The sequence below is a fragment of the Xyrauchen texanus genome, chromosome 38, assembly GCF_025860055.1.
Source record: "Xyrauchen texanus isolate HMW12.3.18 chromosome 38, RBS_HiC_50CHRs, whole genome shotgun sequence".
NCBI lineage: Eukaryota > Metazoa > Chordata > Actinopteri > Cypriniformes > Catostomidae > Xyrauchen > Xyrauchen texanus.
This window is the reverse complement of record NC_068313.1, coordinates 1447393-1470581: the sequence shown is the minus strand read 5'-3', so window position 1 is coordinate 1470581 and position 23189 is coordinate 1447393. Positions and strand designations below refer to the sequence as shown.

The window sequence follows — 23189 nt, the reverse complement described above, 5'->3', positions numbered from 1 at the left end:
TTGAAGAAAATACTTTCCAGAAACTGGCAGCAGGTTTGAGAGTTGAGTTTCAGTCTATCTTTAGTTCGAAAAGGTCCAACTAGCTCATCCTTAATGATAGCAGCCCATACCAGTACCCCTCCTCCACCTTGCTGGCACCTGACTCGAAGTGGTGCCCTGTGTCCATTGGTGATCCAGCCACGGGCCCGTCCATCTGGTCCATCAAGAGTCACACTCATTTCATCTGTCCATAAAACCTTTGAAAAATCTGTCTTCATGTATTTCTTTGCCGATGCTTCAACTTGTAAAAATATTCAGCGGTGGTCGTGTTTCAGCCTTCTTGACCTTGGCCATGTCTCTGAACACTTGACATCTTGTCCTTCTGGACACTCCAGGTAGGTTGCAGTTCTGGAATATGGTAGCATTGGAGCATAATGGGTTCCTGGTAGCTTCACATTTAATTCTTCTCAAGTCTACTGCAGTAAATTTGCACCTTTTCTTCTCTGTGCGTTTTTTTGTGCCCCAGTTGACTATTCGCAATAAAACGTTTGATTGCCCGGTGATCATGCCTCAATAGTTTAGCTATTTCAAGAGTGTTGCATTCATATGAAAGGTATTTTACAATATTTGGCTTTTCAGTGTCAGTTGAATCTCTATTTTGGCCCATTTTACCTGAGGTAATGAAGCTGCCTAATAATTATGCACACCTTGATATAAGATGTTAGTCACTTTCGCCACACCCGCCCTCATTACACAAATACACACCACCTGAAAACAATTGAATCTAATAAGCATTCAAGTTTATATGGTCTGGAGTTGGAAAATGTACTTATCTTTTTCCCATTTGTCATGAGGAACTTTCATTTATTTAATGAGTGCATAAACAGAGGCCATGGTCAGAAGCAAATGACTTATATCTAGATTTAATTTACATAATATATTTCAACAAAATAATTCTTACTTATTTCCAAGTAACAAAGTCCATCACAGCTCTTTAAAATCTCTGCAAATAATAATGATAATAAAACAAACAAAAACAAGGATAAGAATTCAGAGAACCAAAAACATCAGCTAATGGTTTACTGGATATCAAACCTTTTAATAAAGACAAAATGTCATTGGCATAACTACATTAAATCCTGTTGAAAAGACCAGCATTATTGGTCATCACCATCATTTTTTGTTCTTTTTTTTTTTTTTGATGTTGGCCTTCAGCATGAGATGTTGGTATATTGGTCCAGACTAATAACACTGTGAATTGGGTGGTTTTTGGAGAAAGTTCTGCTGCTAAAATTGGTCTGTGATTGCCGAAATTGAAACCACTGTTCCTAGTGGCCGAAGCTGGAAGTGTTGTTGACCGATTTCTTAAGAATTTAGTTGTAGTTTTAGTTGTAAATGATGTCACCATACAGTCAACAGGAATGCATATTTTATTAACCATATTTCCTAACACAACCCCTAGTCCTAAACCTAACCATCAGTGGTAATTCGTTTAGAGAAAAATACAACAACCAAATTGCACTCTCCATTGTTTATGAGAACGTGATTGCTATATCCTTGAGCTACGGGTCATTTAAGCAGGGGATCAAGAGAAATGTATAATAAGAACATAAGACCTTTGTCGTGTTCACATGTTGAACAACTTCAATAGAAACATACAGTAAACGCTGTTGAAAAGTTTCAAATGGTTAAACATGGAAAAGTAATGGATACATTTCATCAACACTCTAATTATAATTTGCCTTAAGAAATTGTGAAGACCAAACTTGGTTTTAAGAGGAATGTTTATATCCTAATAGATTAATACAAACAAAACTGTACCCCTTTTAAGATAAAACAACAGATAAACGAAATATGATCTTAACCAGTCAAACAAAACGTGCATGAAGCAATGCTGAACTCTACATTACTCTTATAAATTTAGTTTAAGCCATGTTACATAGTTGTCCAACATTCTATGTCCGATCTCAAAGTCTGTGGGCCACACAGTAAACATGAGTGCACCATGAAATCCACTAGGATAATGTTCATGTGTGACATCCACTCCTGCATTACGCAAGCGTGTCACATACATCATGCCATCATCCCGCAGTACATCATACTCGCACGTCAAAACGTAGGCCTTCGGCAGTAAACGCAAAGTTGTGTCTGGAACCAGCAATGGCGATGCTCGCGGATCTGAAAGCAGGTGATGGGGACCGATAGAGTGGACTGGAGATTTTCCAGTGAACACAAGTGGGGCACTGTAATTGTATGCCTGGCGATAAGCATCAGGTAAGTATGAACTCCAATTGACAAATTTAAGCAGAGCAGCTGAATCAGGGTTATTGTGTGTGTTGGTCATCATGGATCTGAAAAATGACTTATCGCTGGTGAAGTACTCGCTCCAAAACCGCACCATAAGTGTGCGGGGCAGTATTGGCATGTGCTGGTTCTGCTGGTAGGAGGGGGTGTTAAGATCCAAGGCTTGCAGGACGGGGTAGATCAAAGCCTGGGCCTTCAACTGGATGTGCTGGTCTGGATCCTGCTGCAACTGATGATGAGTATACAGGAAAGGTATTTTAAACATATCACCAATCAAATATCATATATAACGTAACTTAAGCCGGCATTACACTAGCTGTTTTTTCTCTCCAACGAATTTAGATAATCGTTGGAGAGTCAAAGGAGTCGGATCACTGAGTAAATGGCTCTTGCAACTGGAATTTAACTTCTGTCGTCATAACTCATTACAATTGTTTATGTTCACGTGGTAGTTCTGTTGTGATTACGGCAAGCTTCACGTGTAAGGGAACTGGGGAGAAAGTTTGAGGCAGTCGGTATGTCTATCACCTCTCCTCCATTCTGAATCGATGAGTTTGACAGACCTCCAGTTGAATAGATTGAGATTTCAGTAAAACACCATCAGCCAAAATATAGCCCACTTTAATAGTAAAAAGCACAGCATTTACCAAAAAAATGTATTATTGTATATTTTCCGTATCACTCACTGAGCCTTTTCTGTAAGTTCTGAAATACTGCTATAATTCTAAATGCAGAATATTCTTATTTTTTACCTGCTGAGCCACTGCAGCTGCAAGATTGCCTCCTGCACTGTCTCCAGACACTGCGATCCGTTCTGGATTGATATGGTAACGCTTCAGAACATCAGCATGAAGAAAGTACTTCACCACACGATACACATCCTCAAATTGAACAGGAAAATGATAAGCAGGGGCAAGTCTGTACCTGCACAAACCAAATAATGTTAGTATTGTTTCTCATAATTTAGTTCTTCAGAACATGTCTCAGAATATGTCAAGATTAATCAAATGCTTTCAATGCACAAGTTCACTTAAGCAATATCATGTGAGCAAAAGTTATCCTACATATTAGCATGGTAGAGATTTGGACATTGGCATAAAGCCAAAGTCTTAGCACGAACAGCCTGGTTACGATTGTAATATTGTTTTATAAAACAGTTATATGTAGTTAATATTAAGTAATTGGCATTTCACAACATGGGAAGCTTTTATTTTGTTTTATTTTCTGTGAACAGCGAAATATTCCATTGCTGTTAAACAAAATACATCAGCAGTTTTGGAACACCACTTTCCCAATCAAATTTTAGACTGGAAATAACTGTTGAGTACATTTTCATATAATAAACAGGGGTGTAAAGTAAAGAATTACAAATACTCACATTACTGTAATTAACTACTTTTCCCAAGAATTTTACTTTTGAAGTAGTTTAAAATGTTTATACTTTTCCTTTTTTAAGTGCTGTAACTGTACTTTTTATGCGCTATTTTCCCACTGTCTGTGTTCGCTACTTCCCTGTCCTGATTTTATTTTTTATCTATCCACATGATTGGCTAGTGAGAGTCTCGTGACTCCCGTCAAATCAAATCACACATGAAAAACTTGAATGCATCAGCAGATCTGGTGCCATCTGTGGAGAATGCCTCAAGCACAGTTCAACACCTGAACATCACAGGTGCACCTGAAAGGGCTTTTCTCAGTGAAAAAGGCCAATTGCATCATGTGAGTTTAACTTGCTCAAGCCAGATATCAGCATTAATCCTGCCTCTAATTTGAAGAAACATATCGAGGTAAATTTCATATTTCTGCTTTTACTCTTACTTGAGTAGTTTTTAGGACAGCTACTTTTACTCTGCTCACACTACTTTTTTGGGGAAGTAACAGTACTTCTACTTGAGTATGATTTTTCAGTACTCTATCCACCCCTGAATAAATAAGAGAGCTGTCTCTCTTTCTGAATGCAATAGAGGGGCCTAAAAAGTGATACTTAAAGGCGTCATGAAATGCTCCAATGATAATATTAGTAAAGTTTTTTTTTGTATTAAAGCAGTCATAATTTGGTAATATATGATAATTTACCACCCTGTCTCAGGCCCTCTGTCTAAAAGCTCGGTTTTGGCCTCAGCTCCTCCTTTAAATGTTAACGTAAAAGCCCCTGTTCTAATTGGTTAAAATCATGCACCCCCTCAAATTCAGTCATATTTAAAATTCAATCGGAAACTATAATCAATGATGCGGTCTACCAAGGTTATTTGAATTTAGCAGTGATTTTCCTTTTAATGGATGCGTTAAGTAAGGGATAATGCACAGCCAGCTGGTTGTTATTGAACAATAAACCGTACAAGGATGATCAGGACACTGACGCGAAGCGTAGACTCTTCTATAACCCTGAAGGGGTTTATTTTGTGATAACAACAGGCTGACTGTTCATTATTCTGCTTAATACATGGCTACTAAATACTACTAAATACATGGACATATATAATATTGATTTGCATTGAAATAATGTAATTTGAGAAGAAAGAAATCGCTGAAACAGCTGGAATCAATGCAAACTTCAAGTCATGCATTACCATTTATAAATCGAGAAGTGCTACAGAAAATAAATCGGCAAGGTGATCAGATTGAAATATGATAAACATCGTCAGTAAGTGCCAACACAACCGTAGAGGGTGCCGCTCACTCACACCTTTAGAGGTTTAGTAAACCTGCAAGACCATATGGCCATTTCAATATGAAATCACTGTCATTAGTGGATACTATACCATGTTTTAGAGGTCAAAGTATGCAGGTTTCAAAGCTGCTCAGATCGCTTTTCCTCATCATGAACTGTAAGTGCTACTTTTACAAACTTTTCAGTGCTGGCAAGTGACGATGGTATACACGGGATAATCCATGGCTAAGCATTAAACTATATTAATGCACTACGCATCGGGTGGTTTTTTGCCTCCCATGTCGTGCATTAACATCGTTTAACACATGCCTAGGCGTGGATTATTACATGCCATTACTTCATTGCATTCAAAAGTAATTTTTCATCATATAAGCACCTGGAACCTTTTGAATTTGACACAGAATTTGTAAATGTAATTTAATTAACAGCTGATTCCTTACAGGGCTTGGAATACTAAGTTGGGACTGTGCTAGTGAAAAACACTCCATAACAGATATTGTTTTACTTTCATCAGGCTCTTAATGATTTAAGTAAACTTTAGGAATGTCTGACGGCAAACAAGGCCAGTTAATTTACAAATGTCAAACAATATTCAAACATATTTTGAACAGGAGAAAAACTTTGTCCATGACACTTGGAGGTCCACATTTAAAGTGCTTTATGTACTAAAAAATATAATTTTAGTATTTGTATGAACAAAATAAGTAGCCTAAACACATTTAGAAACCTTAACTACAACTGACACAGCTGTAATAAAAATGAGGTCTAATGGATTCTACCTAATTGGATACTTACTATGAAACTATTTCATTTTTGTCAAAATACCACAGTTACTGTTTCTACTATAAAATATTGATATTGATATAAAATATTCAACTTTCAGCATTTTGGGGCTGTCTTGGTGTTTCAGAAGTTTTACTTCCTCCATAGCACTTTAAACTATAAAATTCTCACTCGAATTGAAATGGGCCGCATCAATTTTGTGGTCTGCACCACAATATCGAGAGAAGCCTGGTTGATGCGTGCATGCTCCGGAGATACAGTAGGTTAGAACAGAGCAAATTACTTGCGCCAGTAGTTCTGTTATGGCTCACGGCACACTGGCGCAAAAACAAGCCTTCAATCGCACCACGTAAATGCACATCGCAGATGAGAAGCATATTTAGCACATATAAAGGGCAGAACTCACAATGAATATCATTAAATTTGCCTTGTGGCCTGGAATTTTGCATGGAAGGGACTAGGAATATCTTGAAATATCGATTAATTTATTATTGATCGGCACATTATTTTCTCGATATGTTTTTAAGGCATTGATTTATTAACATTAACTGGCATTTAAATTAGAAGCATAATTTATGTGCAATCCAATTCACTGTCATTTGGCCTTTAATGAAGTCTTTGGGAGACCGCAAAATGGGTATTATAACTTTTGTTATGCTTAATTCTGAAGCGGTCGCACACCGAATGGGAAGTACCGCATCGTGGGTAGGACAAGGCACAGGTATCAAACAAAGTTTGAAGTTAGGATCTAGTCAGCATATAAACAAAAGTTAAGAAAGTTTATGTACTTCTTCAATTGATGTTGATGAGTTGGCAAGTTAGTGTTTGAAACTGATGTAACTGCACAAACTGGAAGATTAAAAATGGTGCAATTTCTCTGTCTGTAGTCTTGAATAGGTTTCATTCAAGCTGTCAAATTACAAAAAGACAAACTTGTAACGGAAAATACATTGTGTAGGCTATCGCGAAAGACACATATACACAATAAATCATCCAGTGATAACTAGAGTAAATGATCTTTGGAAATTATTTGTATCAAATTTTATGGAAAACTATGCAAGATGCGCTCCGTGGCACTGCAGAAATTTGAGCAGCCTTATAGCTATTGTAGCTGGGTGCCACTGAAGACGTACCTTCATAGAAAATAATTGTTTTGAATTTTAGAATGCGCCTTGTCATCTTCCAGGTGGGTCAGTTGTGCGACCTCCTTTATGTTACCCTGCCACTCTCACTTTACCAAAGCTGTGTTGTGAAAATATATGAAGAGACGTTTTTTTTTTTCACCCCTTTAATTCAGTGAATGTCATTTAGAGGTATATTTAAAAGATGGGTTTGTCCTCTTTATTGTTAGTAAGAATGTTTAATACAACCTTTTAAGTCAGGACATAAACTGAATAGTCGATTAAGAGCTAATGATTAATCGACCGAATAGACTGAATAAATGCTCTAATAATCGTTAGATTAGTTTTTTTTTTTTTTTAGAATTATTTTTTTTTATTTTGCAAGAACAAAGAAAAACAGAGACAAACAACCTGGACCCTGGTTTTCCATCCAAGTCCATCCAAGTATTAACCAATACTAAACAATATCGTCTATAAAATAGGGAGAGAAAAAAAAAAAAAAACACAATGCACATTCCCTTCACTTTATACCTACAACACTCTTTTCTTCCTTTTCTTTTTACACACAAGACAAGAGAAAATGGACAAGACAAACAGAACAAACTATTTAGACACATTCTGGACAAGTTACAACACACAGGACACAAGTCTCACTAACAAAAAAAACAAAAAAACAAGTAATAATAGTGTCTCATTCACACACGCACGACCACACCCACACACACACACAAATTACACTGGTGGTGCTCCTTGAATGGACTGTTGGGAGAGGGAGAAAAAATAAATAAAAATAAATAAATTGTTGTAGGTGAATGTGGCAGCGGGGGCGTGGTCAAGCGCCCGTCCGGGAGAGAGAAGCGGTAAGGGCGCTCACACCTGGGCCAAATTATGACTAACACCTGTCTCTAATTGCAGTAGAGTGAGGAGAGCGGTTAAAAAGCCAGCAGCCTCAGAGCAGAGGGAAGCCGACCAGAGCAAGCCAACCCAGTGCGCTTGTGTTGTTGTGTGTTGGTTTTTGTAAATGATTGTGAGACAGACAGCCATTAAAAACCTTACCTTCTCGTTGAAACCTTCGTTTCCTGTCCTCCTTCCCGTGAGGGTTTTACACTGGTGCCGAAACCCGGGAAACCATAATAATGGAACAGAGTCGCCCCATAGAGTCCTCCCAGCTGGCTGAAGTCCTCCAGTCCCTCGCGACACTCCACCAGAGCCACCAACAATCCCTGCTTGAGCTCCGGCAAGACCAGGATCGTCATTTTTTTGAAATCATGCGGGCTCAAGCAGAGGACCGGCACGCCATCCGGAGCCTCCTCAGCCAGGAGGCCGCTCCAGCCGCAGCCGCGACCCCGGACACCCGCGCCACATTGCCCCCACCCGCGTTAAAGAAGATGGGGCCGGCGGACGACCCAGAGGCCTTCATCGACCTCTTCGAGAGGACGGCGGAGATTTGGGGGTTGCCCCAAGACCAGTGGGCAGCCCGGTTAGTCCCTCTCCTGTCCGGGGAAGCACAACTCGCGGCCCAACAACTGCCGGCAACAAGCCTCCTGGCTTACAACGACCTGCGAAAAGCCATCCTGCAACGGGTTGGTCGGTCCCCAGAAGAAAGTCGCCAACTCTTCCGGGCCTTAAAACTTGAGAAATCCGACCGCCCGTTTGCGTTCGCCCAACGGCTCCGTGATGCGTGTCGGAGGTGGCTGCTTGCGCGGGACCGCGGCGTCGAGGAGCTCGTCGACCAGGTGGTACTGGAGCAGTTTGTCCAGCGTTTGCCCCGGAAGACGGCCGAGTGGGTCCAGTGCCACCGCCCGGCGTCGCTGGAGGAAGCCGTCCGGCTCGCGGAGGACCACATGGCGGCGATTCCTAGGGCGGACGAGCCCTCTTTGTCTGTCTCCCCTTCCTCTGTGTCTTCCCCTGTTTTTTTCCCTCCCCTCTTCCCTCTCGCTCTGCTCTCTCCCCAGGGTCCGTTCCTGCCCCCCGCAGGCGTGGAGCGTTCGCGCGCCCAGCTCCCCGGTCTTGGGAACACCCACCAAGCCCTTCTCCATCCTTCAGCCGCTCTCCTCCTCAGGTGGGGGCGCCCGCCAGCACGGGTGCGGCCGCAGCGTCTGGGCCGGTCTGCTGGAGGTGCGGAGACCCGGACCACTTCCGGGATCAGTGTCCGCTGATGGAAATAGGGGCGGTGGTACGGGTCTCCGATGTTCCACAGACTGCCCCCGATCGAGCTGGAGCGTATCGGATTCCGGTAAGAATCCAGGGGGGGTACATACCAAGCTTTGTTGGATACCGGCTGTAACCAGACCACCATCCACCAACGCTTGGTTCAACCCGGGGCTTTGGGCTCAGCTAAATTGGTGAGGGTAAGGTGTGTGCACGGGGATATTCACAAATATCCCGTGGTGACTTTGGCGATCAAATTCAGGGGAGAAAAGCATAGTGTAGAGGCAGCGGTTAGTCCCCGCCTCACCCATCCGCTAATTCTGGGTACAGATTGGCCAAACTTTAGGAAATTATTGGAGGGAGTTTGCGCGGATGGGTCCTGCGTGAAAGTGAAGGGGTGTGTGTTGTGCGAGGCTTTGGCGGGGGAGGCGGAGCCAGGGCCGTCCTCTGCTGCTCCCCTCCGGGAGTTCCCGGAGGGGGACTTCCCCTTGGAGCAGTCGCGGGATGAAACCCTTAAGCACGCCTTTGACCAAGTGAGAGTAATCGATGGTCAACAACTCCGGCCGGGTGTCGCCGTCTCATATCCGTACTTTTCGCTGATCAATGATCGCTTATACAGGGTGACGCAGGACGCCCAGACAAAGGAAAAAGTAACTCAATTGTTGATTCCACGGAGCCGTCGGGAAATGGTTTTCCAGGCGGCTCACTATAATCCTATGGCCGGTCACCTAGGGGAACGAAAAACACTTCTCCGTCTAATAGCCCGCTTCTATTGGCCGGGCATTGGCGGTGACGTCCGCAGGTGGTGTGCGGCGTGCCGTGAATGTCAGCTGGTAAACCCACCGGCCACCCCAAAAGCGCCATTGCGCCCTCTACCATTAATCGAGGTCCCCTTCGAAAGAATTGGGATGGACCTCGTCGGGCCATTAGAACGGTCAGCACGCGGACATCGCTTCGTGTTAGTCCTAGTGGATTACGCGACGCGGTATCCGGAAGCAGTGCCTCTGAGCAACATCTCCGCACGCAGTGTTGCAGGGGCACTCTTCAAGATAATCTCCCGGGTGGGGATCCCGAAAGAGATCCTCACCGACCAGGGCACAACGTTTATGTCACGAGCACTTCGCGAACTTTACGAGCTCTTGGGCATCAAATCGATTCGCACTAGCGTTTACCATCCTCAGACAGATGGCCTAGTGGAACGGTTTAATAAAACGCTCAAGAACATGATTCGTAAATTCGTACACGATGACGCTAGAAATTGGGATAAGTGGCTAGACCCCCTGTTATTTGCAGTACGAGAGGTCCCGCAAGCCTCCACCGGGTTCTCCCCGTTTGAGTTGTTGTACGGACGACGCCCACGCGGGGTCCTCGATGTCATCCGTGAAAATTGGGAGGAGGGACCTTCTAATGCCAAAAATGAAATTCAATACGTTCTTGATCTTCGAGCAAAGCTCCACACACTGGGGCGACTAACACAAGAGCATTTGCTCCAGGCTCAAGAACGCCAACGCCGGCTGTATGACAGGGGTGCTCAGCTACGGGAATTTGCACCGGGAGATAAAGTGCTTGTATTACTCCCAACATCGAGCTCAAAATTACTCGCCAAGTGGCAAGGACCGTTTGAGGTCACACGACGAGTAGGGGATCTCGATTATGAAGTCAAACGTACCGATAGAGGGGCGCGCGTCAAATATATCACCTCAACCTCCTGAAATTGTGGAGGGAGGAGGCGGCCTCTGTGACGTTGGCCATGGTAGTTCCGGAGAGAGCGGAGCTCGGACCGGAGGTAAACAAAAACTACAATCTTAACACTCCGGTCACTTGTGGGGACCAGCTCTCACCGCGGCAGCTCACAGAGGTTTCTGAGTTACAAAAAGAGTTTGCGGACGTGTTTTCCCCTCTCCCGGGCCGTACTGAACCTCATACAGCACCACATCGAGACCGAGCCGGGCGCGGTGGTGCGTTGCCGCCTCTATCGCTTACCCGAACATAAAAAGAAAGTCGTTCGGGAAGAATTAGATGCAATGCTCGATATGGGCGTAATAGAGGAATCCCACAGTGATTGGTCCAGCCCGGTTGTTCTTGTTCCCAAGAGTGATGGGTCGGTTCGGTTCTGTGTGGATTACAGGAAAGTCAACGCGGTGTCTAAATTTGACGCGTACCCAATGCCCCGTGTTGATGAACTGCTCGATCGGTTAGGTACTGCTCGATTTTACTCGACCCTGGATTTAACAAAGGGCTATTGGCAGATCCCCTTGACACCAATGTCCCGCGAGAAAACAGCCTTCACCACGCCGTTTGGATTACACCAATTTGTGACGCTTCCTTTCGGTTTGTTCGGGGCCCCAGCCACGTTCCAGCGACTCATGGATCGGATCCTCAGACCGCATACCGCGTACGCCGCTGCCTATTTGGATGACATTATCATCTATAGCAATGATTGGCAGCGGCACATGCAACATCTGAGGGCCGTCCTGAGATCGCTGCGGCGGGCGGGGCTCACGGCAAACCCTAAGAAGTGTGCGGTTGGGCGTGTGGAGGTACGGTATCTGGGGTTCCACTTGGGTCATGGCCAGGTGCGTCCCCAAATTGAAAAGACTGCGGCGATTGCGACTTGCCCTAGACCTAAGACCAAAAAGGGGTGAGACAGTTCCTGGGGCTGGCTGGCTATTACAGAAGATTTGTGCCTAATTATTCGGACGTCACCAGCCCGCTGACTGATCTCACTAAAAAGGGGGCTCCAGATCCGGTCCCATGGTCGGAGCAGTGCCAACAGGCGTTTACGCAGATTAAAGCTGCACTTTGTGGGGGCCGCTTTTACATGCACCTGATTTTTCTCTCCCTTTTATTTTGCAGACGGACGCTTCAGACAGAGGGCTGGGGGCCGTACTCTCGCAGCTGGTGGAGGGGAGGAGCGCCCGGTGCTGTACATTAGCCGGAAGCTCTCCTTAAGGGAGACTAAGTACAGCACCGTGGAAAAGGAGTGTTTGGCCATCAAGTGGGCGGTCCTCACCCTCCGTTACTACCTGCTGGGGCGGGCCTTCACCCTCTGTTCGGATCATGCCCCACTCCAGTGGCTCCACCGCATGAAGGATACTAACGCCCGGATCACCCGTTGGTATCTCGCTCTCCAGCCTTTTAAATTCAAGGTGATCCACAGACCGGGGGTGCAGATGGCTGCCGCCGACTTCCTCTCCAGAAATGGGGGGGGGAGTGGTAGGCAGGCCGGATGACGCCCCGGCCTGAGTCGGGCGGTGGGGGTATGTGGCAGCGGGGGCGTGGTCAAGCGCCCGTCCGGGAGAGAGAAGCGGTAAGGGCGCTCACACCTGGGCCAAATTATGACTAACACCTGTCTCTAATTGCAGTAGAGTGAGGAGAGCGGTTAAAAAGCCAGCAGCCTCAGAGCAGAGGGAAGCCGACCAGAGCAAGCCAACCCAGTGCGCTTGTGTTGTTGTGTGTTGGTTTTTGTAAATGATTGTGAGACAGACAGCCATTAAAAACCTTACCTTCTCGTTGAAACCTTCGTTTCCTGTCCTCCTTCCCGTGAGGGTTCTACAGTGAACATTGCCATACTAGATTTACAAACAAATAAAATAAGATACAAAATAAGTTAAACAGAACTAGCGTTGGGCTAATTACAGAGCGTCAAATATTAGTTTCCACACAGAGTTGAACTGTTTTTGTTTATTTTTGTCCACTGACAGAGTTTTCTCTATATTTAGGTAATATTTCATTACGTTTTTCCATTTATCCAACCCTGGGGTATCTGTGTTTTTCCAATTTTGTAACAGCAACTTCTTATAGACTAATGAAGAAAATACTAATTGCCATCCCATAGGATATTTCATTTCTGTTACATTTTGGAGTAGGCAGGCTTCTGGTGTAAATACAAATTTCTGCTTACAAATATTAGAGAGCCATCTCTCAATATCAAACCAGGTTTTCTTTATTTTTTCACAGTACCAAAATGAATGAGTGAGATAGTCAACTACTACCGCACTTTAGGCAGGTGGGAGGGGAAGATGCATCAAACTTATGAATTTTGTCCCTACTATAATAAACTCTGGTCATTAATTTATATTGAATCAATCTAAGATTTTCGTTAGTTGTGACTTTATATGTTAGATTTAAACACTCCTTCCATTTTGTTTTGGCATTGAAGTGCTTTATATCTCTATCCCAGCCTTCATATATTTTACTTAGCAGATTACAATTGATTACGACATTATTGAGATAATTATACATAACACTTATACATTTTTTCTTTTCCTTACTTTGTTCCAAAAGGGTCTTGATCTTTTCCGGAGCATCATTCACTATATCACAGTTCTCATTGACCCAATTTTTTAACTGCATATATTTAAATATCTCTGAGTCTTTTAATTTAAATTTATCTTTCAATGTATCAAATGAGGATATTTTATTTGAACTAATAATATCTGATAATGTTCCGATACCTCCATTCATCCAAGTTTTCCACATTAATTTACTACCTTGAATTTTAACAGACGGATTGTTCCAAATCTTAATATGTGTTGGGGTACCAATCTCCATCCCCAAAATCTGCTTGGTTTTTTTCCACATATTTAATGTACTGTTGATAACAAAGTTATCAATCTTTACTTTTTTCTTGGAGAACAAAATGGATTATAAACTATTTGGTTGTAATTGATGATTTTCAATGACCAGCCATGGATCTTCATTAGTATTATTAATAATACGATCAATATAAAACATCTGGGCTGCTATCTGATACAATTCCATATTAGGGAGGTTTAACCCTCCTTCTCGTTTAGAGCAAAACAATAGATTCCTTTTTATTCTTGGGGTTTTCCCAGCCCAAATGAAAGATGTAATTATGGAATTTATTTCCTTGAAAAAGGTTTTTGGTGGTGTCAACGGGATACACTGAAACAAATAAATAAACTTAGGGAGCCACATCATCTTTACCAGATTTATTCTATCAATTAGATTCAACCTGAGATCACTATAGTTATTGAGATTATGTTTTAGATTATTTTTCAGTGTTAAAAAATTACTCTTATACAATTGTTTTTTGTTTGCACTGATATAGCAACCTAAATATTTAATTTTACTACTTTGTACTTTAAATTGTTTAAATACTTTTTTGTTTAAAATTTTTTGTTTTTGGTCAAAAGTCAAAATTTCAGTTTTACCACTGTTAATTTTATAACCTGAAATTTTTGAGAATTGACTCATTATATTGATTACACTCGGGATTGAAATGTCCACATCTCTTAAATACAACAACAAATCGTCAGCAAATAAACTTAATTTATATTCGTTTTTGCCTATAGTGATACCAGTTATGTTATCTGTCTATCTTATTTTCTCAGCCAAAAGTTCAATAGCCATCGCGAACAACGCTGGAGATAATGGACAGCCTTGAGCAGTACCACGGCTTAATGAAAATGCCTCAGATAGAACACCATTGGTATAGACTTGTGCTTTGGGGGCTCTATACACAGTTTCTACCATATTAATAAATTCTACTGGGAATTCAAATGTTTCAAGCACTTTATACAAATATGACCATTTAAGGCAGTCAAATGCTTTTTCGGCATCAACCGCCATCAAAGTCAAAACTATATTATGTTTTTTTGCATATTGTGTTAAGGACATACATGTTCTAACATTAGTTCTAAGATCCCTATTAGGAATAAACCCAGTTTGATTATGATGGATAATACTAGGTAGGATTAATGTCAATATTATTCATTACTTTTGTAATAATTTTCTTGTCACAGTTGATTAAGCTGATAGGTCTGAAATCAGAAGGCTTATTACATTCACGACCTGGTTTTGGTATCACAGAAATAGTTGAGAGATACATAGTTTCTGGCAACTTTTGTTGATTAACAAATGAATTTACAACTTCCAGGAACAAAGGTCTAATATTTGGCCAAAATGTTGAATAAAACTCGATAGGAAGGCCGTCTATTCCTGGGGCCTTTTTTTCAGGAAAAGACTTTCCGTATATCCTCCTTTTGATGATCTGATAAACGCTGTAATTTAACCGATTTAAGAAAGGAATCTGGGTCATCATCTTTAACCTCAGATGTATACAAGTGTTCATAAAATTGCTTAAATCTTTTATTAATAATATCATTGTTTGTAATAACATCATCTGATTCTTCCTCTTTTAAAGATATAGACTGAGTCTTTGTAACCCTTTTGACCATTGATGCCAGGTGTTTACCCGATTTATTAGCTGAAATATAATTAAGCCTATTCGAATTTTGTCTAAAGTCTTTAACTTTATCCATCAGCATAGTGTCCATTTCTATTTTCTTTTCTTGCAATTTACTTTTTATTGTTTGGTCTCCATTTTTAAGTTGTATTTCCATCAAATTAATGTCTTGTTTTATCATTACCCCCCCTTATATATGCTTTAAAGGAGTCCCATATAATACAGATATTTGGCTTATCTTGAGGGTGAGGTTGCTGCACATTAGTGAAAATAAAAATATTAATTTGTTCTTTTACATAAGCAACAAATTCCATATCCATTAAATATTTCCTATTCATTCTCAAAATTCTATGCCGTAAGGTATTTTCCTTCGGAGTCATGGTACAGACAACTGAAGCATGATCAGATATCACGATATTACCAATATAACATGATAAACAATTATTAATTCCCCCTTGAGACACAAAAAGATAATCCAATCTACTATAACTATTCTGAGGATTTGAATAATAAGTATAATCTTTTGAGTTTGGATGTAAGGTCCTCCATATATCTTGAAGAGCATTGACAGAAAGAAATTTCTGTAAATGTTTTGGAACATTGACCTTCCTAGTTTTTGTTGTGCTGTCACAAACATTAAAGATACTATTTAGGTCTTTATTTAGACCTGTTTGTTAACTATCCAATCTTGTTTGAATATCCTTTAAAAAGGCCATATTTGAAGCCGGAGGTCTATAAATGTTCAAAAGCGTATACAATTCCCCAAATACTTCCCATTTGATTATAAGGTATCGACCATATGGATCTGAATACTGTGACACTAGTTTAAAGGGTATTCTCTTATTAATCAGTATCCCAACTCCTCTACTTCTGGATGTATATATAGCCTCAAAGGCCTCACCCACCCATTTTCTTTTCAAATACTCTATTTGACCAGCTTTAAAATGGAGTTCTTGGAGAAAAACTATGTCAGCTGACATTTTTTCCAAATGATAAATAACTTTGTGTTTTTTTTATCCCTCCTGTAGTCCATTTACATTCCAAGTTACTACTTTAAATGTGTTTAACATATCTTTTATATTCCTTGTATGCATTTTTATTTTGTTTTAATTACTAATTTATATAATTTTATGTTTATTTTTTATATGTAAGTGGAATGATATAGAGCAAACAGCATAGTCCAACCCCATCTGCGGAATAACTTTGTTCAAAAATAATAGGAAGCACCTAGAGAGTTTAAACAAACATTCATCCATCCATATCAACATATAACATATAGACACATAACATATTCCCCCTCCCTCCCCCCCTTCCCAGAAAACATGCTTTGTTAGAGCTTCAACTCCCAACCCCATCTGACGTGGAAACATTGACTTCCAAATAGTTCAAATAATGCCACCCCCATTTAAAGGAAATAATAATAATAAAACAAAAAAATTGTTAGATTAGTTGATTATCAAAATAATCATTTGTTACAGCCCTAAACTATAAGTGAGACAGGACCCAGGTAGATTATGTAGAAAAGAAAACCAGGAGTATGAGAGAGTCTGTGAACAGTAGCTGCATTAATAGGCACACTTTGGAACTCAAGACAGGCACAAGAGTAGAAACTACTAAAGAGGCTGTAATAGGAAATGCAATGAGAATCAGACACAGTTGGGGACCAGTAACACACCTACTGGACCAGGGACAGCTGACACAGTCCCTGGAACAGGGGCAAGAGATGGTGCTGTAGTTACAGCACCGGACCAGGTGGGTAAGATCGAATGCTGGACCTGGCAGGTGGGTGGAAGCTGAACCACTCCGAGGAAAAGGAAAACTCAAGGCAAGGGACACAGAATGTGTCTGATTTTTTAGAACAACAGTCTGATTTTTCCTGTTTAATAGCATTAAATCAAATAAATCTTTCAAATGCAGGGAGACTGAGGGCCAGGTCAATAAGCTCCAGAATCCTGAATTAAATTGATGGCTGAAATGACTGAAAACGTCTAATGGGTGAGCCATACAATGGACACACAAGGTATGTTTTTATGCTCTAAGCTACCGAAAATTCTAATAATCTTTTTGAGATATTCCAGTCCATATACTGTCTCCTCCACTGCACTGAGACAGCACTTTTAAAGTTAATGGTATTCTGGTCTCGGAAGACCCTGAAGCACTTAATATTCTTCTTCTCCTGGACCTGACCTTGATGAAAACCTTTATTACCCCATGGGGAATTTGTTTTACACTCATGGGAACTACAATAAACATAACCACAACAAACATAGAGCAACAATAACACAGCACATAGTGACATAAAATTATCAATTCGACAACTTAAAGAATCAATAAATAGATATGTATTCAATAATGCACATTTAAATAAATCTATGTGCCCATAGATGATCCATTTAATAATTGAATGCTCCTCGGCACAAATGATGTAATATGTCGTTTAGTTTTTGTTCGGGGCATTCTAAATCTACATCCAGAGGGGAGGAGGGAATATTCTGTGCGAAGTGGGTGCAATGGATCCTCCAGTATCCTCAGTGCCAAATTGAGGGTGTGCTGGTCAGTAAGATTTGTGATGCTTTTCACATCTGATCCAGTAATTTTCCTACCCATTTTTGTCACCTTGTCCAGCATGTTCCTGTTCTGGATAGAAAGACTCCCCAGCACTGAATGGCAAAAATCACCACACTCTGAATAAAAGTTAAATAAAACAATGTCAGGGTGCTAGTCTCTGCATTAAAGCTGCGCAATTTTCTTAAAAAAAAGAGCCGTTGCTGTGCTTTTGAGTATCTTGCTAATGTGTTGGCTGACCAAGTGAGTTTATGATCAATAATAGTACCCAAGTACTTATACTCTTCCACAATCTCAATAACTGTCTCATTAATAGTAACCGGTTGCAATGGAGGGTGCTTTTTTCTAAAGTCAATGATCATTTCTTTTGTTTTGAAATGTTTAAAATTAATGAGTTTTCACTACACCATTCATAAAAGTGGTCAACCTCAGTTCTGTAGTCCTGTTCATTATCTGTTAAAAGCCCAACCAAGGCAGCATCGTCTGCAAACTTAATCAATGAACCTTACACATCACGGTCACTTTTTTCCCTCTGGTTCAAATCTTTTCTGAAGGAAATTTATGTAAAAGCAGAACCATTGCTAGTATTTCACACAGGATCACCAAAAGATACGTTTGGAACACTCTTCTCTTTATAATTTACATCCTTCTCCTTGGGCATAAAATGCAAAAGCATTGACTCAAGCTTTTCATTGTTATGCCAACGATGTTCGAATATACAGTATCTCATCTACAACTCTTCCATAATTTCCCTACACCCTAAATGTATGTGTTCATGCTTGGTTACATTTATATTTATTTTAGAATGATCATCCGCATTATTGTTGCTTTATGTTGATTTTATACTGTGTATGGTGTCTTTGGGTGTTTTGATAAATAAGAAAATGTATTATCAAAGCTCTGGACACTTAACTCAATGCTGAAAAAAAGAGGTCTCGGGTCATTTAGACTTAATTCCTGCACCTTTGCAGCATTGCTTCAGAATTAAGCATAACAAAAGTTATAATACCCATTTTGCGGTCTCCCAAAGATATTAATTCAGACTTCATTAAAGGCCAAATGACAGTGAATTGGATTGCACATAAATTCTGCTTTTTTTTTTCCTTTTTTTTTACTTGTAAACCTCATAGCCTCACCAAACTATATATATATATTGATTAACTCACACACCACTTGGGCATTTAGGTCTGCTGGAGCAAGTCTTTTTTATATTCCTAAATTAAGGCTGTCTACTCTTGGAAGCAGGTCTTTGGCAGCTGTTGCCCAAAGGCTTCAGAACTCTCTCCCTCTTTCATTTCTATTCTGTTGCCACCTTCAAACCACAATAGAAAACTGTCCTCAAACTGTTTTTCTCTGTACCTTGTGGCGGGTGAGGGGAATACAGAAGTTTCTTTACATTTACTTTGGAGGGTCTCTGGTTTTCTTCTTTTTTTTTTTGCACAATAAGAATAAGGAGGGCTGCATGTTACAGTACATGATCTTCATGGGCATAGACGCTTGAGGTTTTAGGTGTCATCAGTAGCATTACTTGATGCATCTATGCACAAGATCACAGTGCTTGCATCAGGAATATTGGCAGCATGAAGCCAGACTGCCAAGTCAACTCTCTGTCTGTACAGGAGATAAAGAGAGCAAACTTTTGGTCTGAAGGTTACTCAGCACACTTCTTCTATATTAATTTATCCTTTCTTCACTCGGCCTCATTTGTCTTGTGATTAGAGGTAAAAGTTTCTAATGTGTCTAATTTCCATGCTCTACTGGCTAGCCACGTGTCCTTGTTTTTGCTGTTGTCCATTCTACTACAGGGAATCTGTTCTGGAATGCTGGAACGCTGACACATGCAGAGAGGGCTCACATTCACAGTGTGGAATCATTGTTGATAGTTATCAGAACAATCACAGTGGGGTCATCAGGAAATTATTTATGCTGTGTCTGCCAAAATGGTAAAATGTGGACAGTGAGTACAGCCTGGACCACTTGTGTTTTCGACCCGTAGAGATGAAAGTGATCTGGCCTAGCTGTATAACAGTCGTGATCCAGTAATGAGTTGTTGATGGAGTTGTACAGACTTATATCAACCAGATTTTGGACCAGCTTGTCAGAAACAATGATGTTAAAAAAAGAGCAGATGTCCAGAGTGCATCCTTCTGCTCGGTAAACAAATTGAAGCAGGTATATGAAGTCAAGAAGATAGAGTTGATGTAGCATGTATTATATAATGTCTTTCGAGGCAATTCATGGCATCAAATTTCATTAAAGGGACTGTCAGCTACACATTTTAACACAAAGTTCACAACACTGGACCCTAAAATGTAAATTTGCATCCCAGTGCGGCAATGAAGCACAGCATCTCGTTCCGCTTTTAAAAGGGAACAAGGGTTACAGTCAAGTAACCATAGACGTTCCCTTTCAAAAAGCTCCACTTATGATGCTGCGCTGTGTTAACGCTTTGGGAACGAGAATACCCACGCCGCTGCACTGTGGATGTCCGGACAACTTACGGTTGTGTAGTGTGCTCACAAGAGCGCGAGAGGTCTCAGACATAAGCTTGTGATGTCGACTCAAGGACATAAGAGCCCGGAGTGGCACGAAAATCCAAACTATAAAATCGAATGAATGTGTGCGGAGAAGACCAGAATACCGCATCACAAACATGCTAAAGAGGGACACCTCTAGCCAAGGCTATAGAGCAGGTGAACCCTCTGGTAGAGTGAGCCCTGATACCTACTGGCGAAGCTTGACCGCGAGCCTCGTAGGCCAGGGCGATAGCGTCCCTCACCCAATGCGACATAATCTGCTTGGTGGTGACCGCCCCCCCTGTTGCGGACCCCATGGCAAACGAATAGTTGCCCTGACTTACACCACTGGCTAGTGTGGTGGACATAAGTCTGAAGGGCACAGTCTGTAAACGGCGGGGAGCAGAAGGCTTCGAGAGTGACTGGATGTAATGTCGAGAAAGGAATCTTAGGCAGGTAGTCAGGGTGAGGGTGCAAAATTGCTTTAGCCACTCCTGGGGCAAAATCTAAGCAGGCTGGCAAGACAGACAGAGCCTGTAGATCCCCAATTCTTTTTAAAGAGGTGATTGCCATAAGAAAAACCATCCTGAGAGTCAGAAGTTTATCAGATGCTGACTCTAGAAGTTCGAAGGGGGTCTCAACCAGACCCTCAAGGACTATTGCTAAGTCCCATGAAGGGGTCCTGGTCCTAACAGGAGGCCTCAGTCGCATAGCTCCACACATGAAGCAAGCGAGTAGAGGATGTCCCCCAACAGCACCCCTTCAAACATGAAGGTTCCACAGATCGAGCCGGGGATGAAATATTGTCCCCTGTGCCTGAGACAGAAGGTCCCTCCTGTCCGGAATCGCCCAAGGCGAGCCGTCGAGGAGAGACATTATCTCAGAGAACCATACCCTGTCTGGCCAGAGCGGCGCTATCAGTAAGAGGCAGGACCCTTGCTGGCTAACTCTGACCAAGACTCCCAGGTGCAGAGAAACCAAGTCTGTTGGGAGGCGAAGAAGTCCACTTCTGCTCTTGTAAAATCTCAACCAGATTTGTTCCACTACCTCGGGGTGGAGTTTCCACTCCCCCATCTGTATTTTCTGTCTGAACAGTAAATCTGCTCCCATTCAGGCATCCAGGGATACAAGCAGCTCTGATTAACAGGAGCTTGCCCTGGGCCCAAAGGAGAATCTGTCATGCCAGTCTGTTAAGCTTGCGTGAACCTCCGTGATGGTTTATGTAAGAGACTACCACGTGTTGTTCACCCGCACCAAGACATGGCAGCCTCTGGAGGAAGTATTTCAGGGCCAGAAATACGGCCATCAACTCGAGACAGTTAAGGTGACAATCGAGCTGATGACCCTCCCATTCCCCTTGAGCTGGACGACCACTTAAGACCGCTACCCAGCACGTCAGGGAGGGGTCTGTTGTTAGCAACCTGTGATGGCAAGATGCACAGTGGGACCCAAAGACCCAAAGGAACCGGGGTCTGAACCACATAGAAAGGGTACGTAGCACGCAGCGCGTAACCCTTATCAGCCTAGGGGATTGGCCCTTGGATGAAATCCCCTGGCTTTGAGCCACAACTGAAATGGTCTCATGTGCAAAAAGGCCCAAAGGGCCCGAGGACGTAGTTGCCATGAGACCTAGTAGTCATTGATACTGACAAACAGCGCAACCTTGGCCTAGCCTGACTTTGCACATGGTGTTCTGAATGGACTCGCTTAGAGTGGGAGACAATTGTGCCTGCATTGTGATCGAAATCCATATGATCCCCAGATAGCTAGTTTTCTGAGTGGCAGAGAGGATGCTTTTCTTGGCATTGAGCATCAACCCCAGAGAACCAGATGAGCTAAGACGATATCCCTGTGCTGTAATGCCAGTTCTTGTGACTGTGCTAGTATGAGCCAGTCGTCTATGTAATTCAGAATGCGGATGACACGGAGTCGCAAAGGAGCCAGTGCTGCATCCATGCATTCCGTGAATGTGCGGGGTGATAAGGCTAGACCCGATATTTGAAAGCTTCGTGCCCGAAAGCGAACCTCAGGAACTTCCTGTGTTGTGGTAGACTTTCTGTATGAAAGTACGCATCCATGAGATTGATCGTGACCAACCAATCACGATGTTGGATTTGAGACACGGCCGTCTTGACAGTTAGCATCTTGAACTTGAACGCCCCCGGAGCGATTCAAGCCTCGAAGGTCAAAGATCAGACGCAACCCCCCAACCTTCTTGGGAACCAGGAAGTATCTGCTGTAGTAACCTGACTCTCTCTCTCTGGAAGGGGAACAAGTTCTATGGCCTCTTTAACCAACAGATTTTGCTGTTCTTTCCACAGTAAACATGCTTGCTCCAGTTTCATGGTAGTGGGAACCACGCCGTTGAAACGTGGAGGATGGCAAACAAATTAAATTCTGTAGCCTTTTTCTACTGTTCTCAGGACCCACATAGAACCACCTGGCAGTAGTTTCCACACTGCCAGGTTCTCTGAGATGGGTATCGATTCTGACACTTCCTGTTGAGGGGAGTGTCAAGTGTCCCGTGTCCTGGACTAAGGCAGGAAGCAATGGAACACCCAACATTTAGCTGGAAACCGCTAACTCCCGAAACACCAGAGGCGGTGGGAATGGAGCGGTTTCATGGGGATATCGGAGAGTAAAGGTGGATGTTTCACATGACGCGTCCCAAGGGGGGGGCTACCCCCACAAGGCTGGGTGCAAAACTGTCAGGGTTTTTTATTTTTTTTTTTTTTAATAACTGCCCTGAGGTCTTGCTTTGGGGGCTGCTGAGGGTGACGAACTGGCCCCCAGTCTTTACGAGCCTCCCATCTAGAAGGAGCGGGGCGGGGCTGGATGGCCCCTCCCCCTGAGTGTGGCGAGGAAGGAATTGCCTGAAGGCTTCCTCG

General features: G+C 42.3%; 1 protein-coding gene across 1 annotated transcript in view; it reads right to left on the bottom strand.

Annotated features, from left to right (window-relative positions):
- Positions 1-1175: 1175 nt before the first annotated feature.
- aadac (arylacetamide deacetylase) overlaps positions 1176-23189 on the bottom strand; it is a 36754-nt gene continuing 14740 nt past the window's right edge. Inside the window, exons 4-5 of the mRNA XM_052110483.1 lie at positions 3036-3207; positions 1176-2512 (exon numbers count right to left, since the gene is read on the bottom strand). Coding sequence (XP_051966443.1) covers positions 1892-2512; positions 3036-3207 — 793 coding nt within the window. The 3' untranslated portion in view covers positions 1176-1891. The remainder of the gene's footprint in view (positions 2513-3035; positions 3208-23189) is intronic.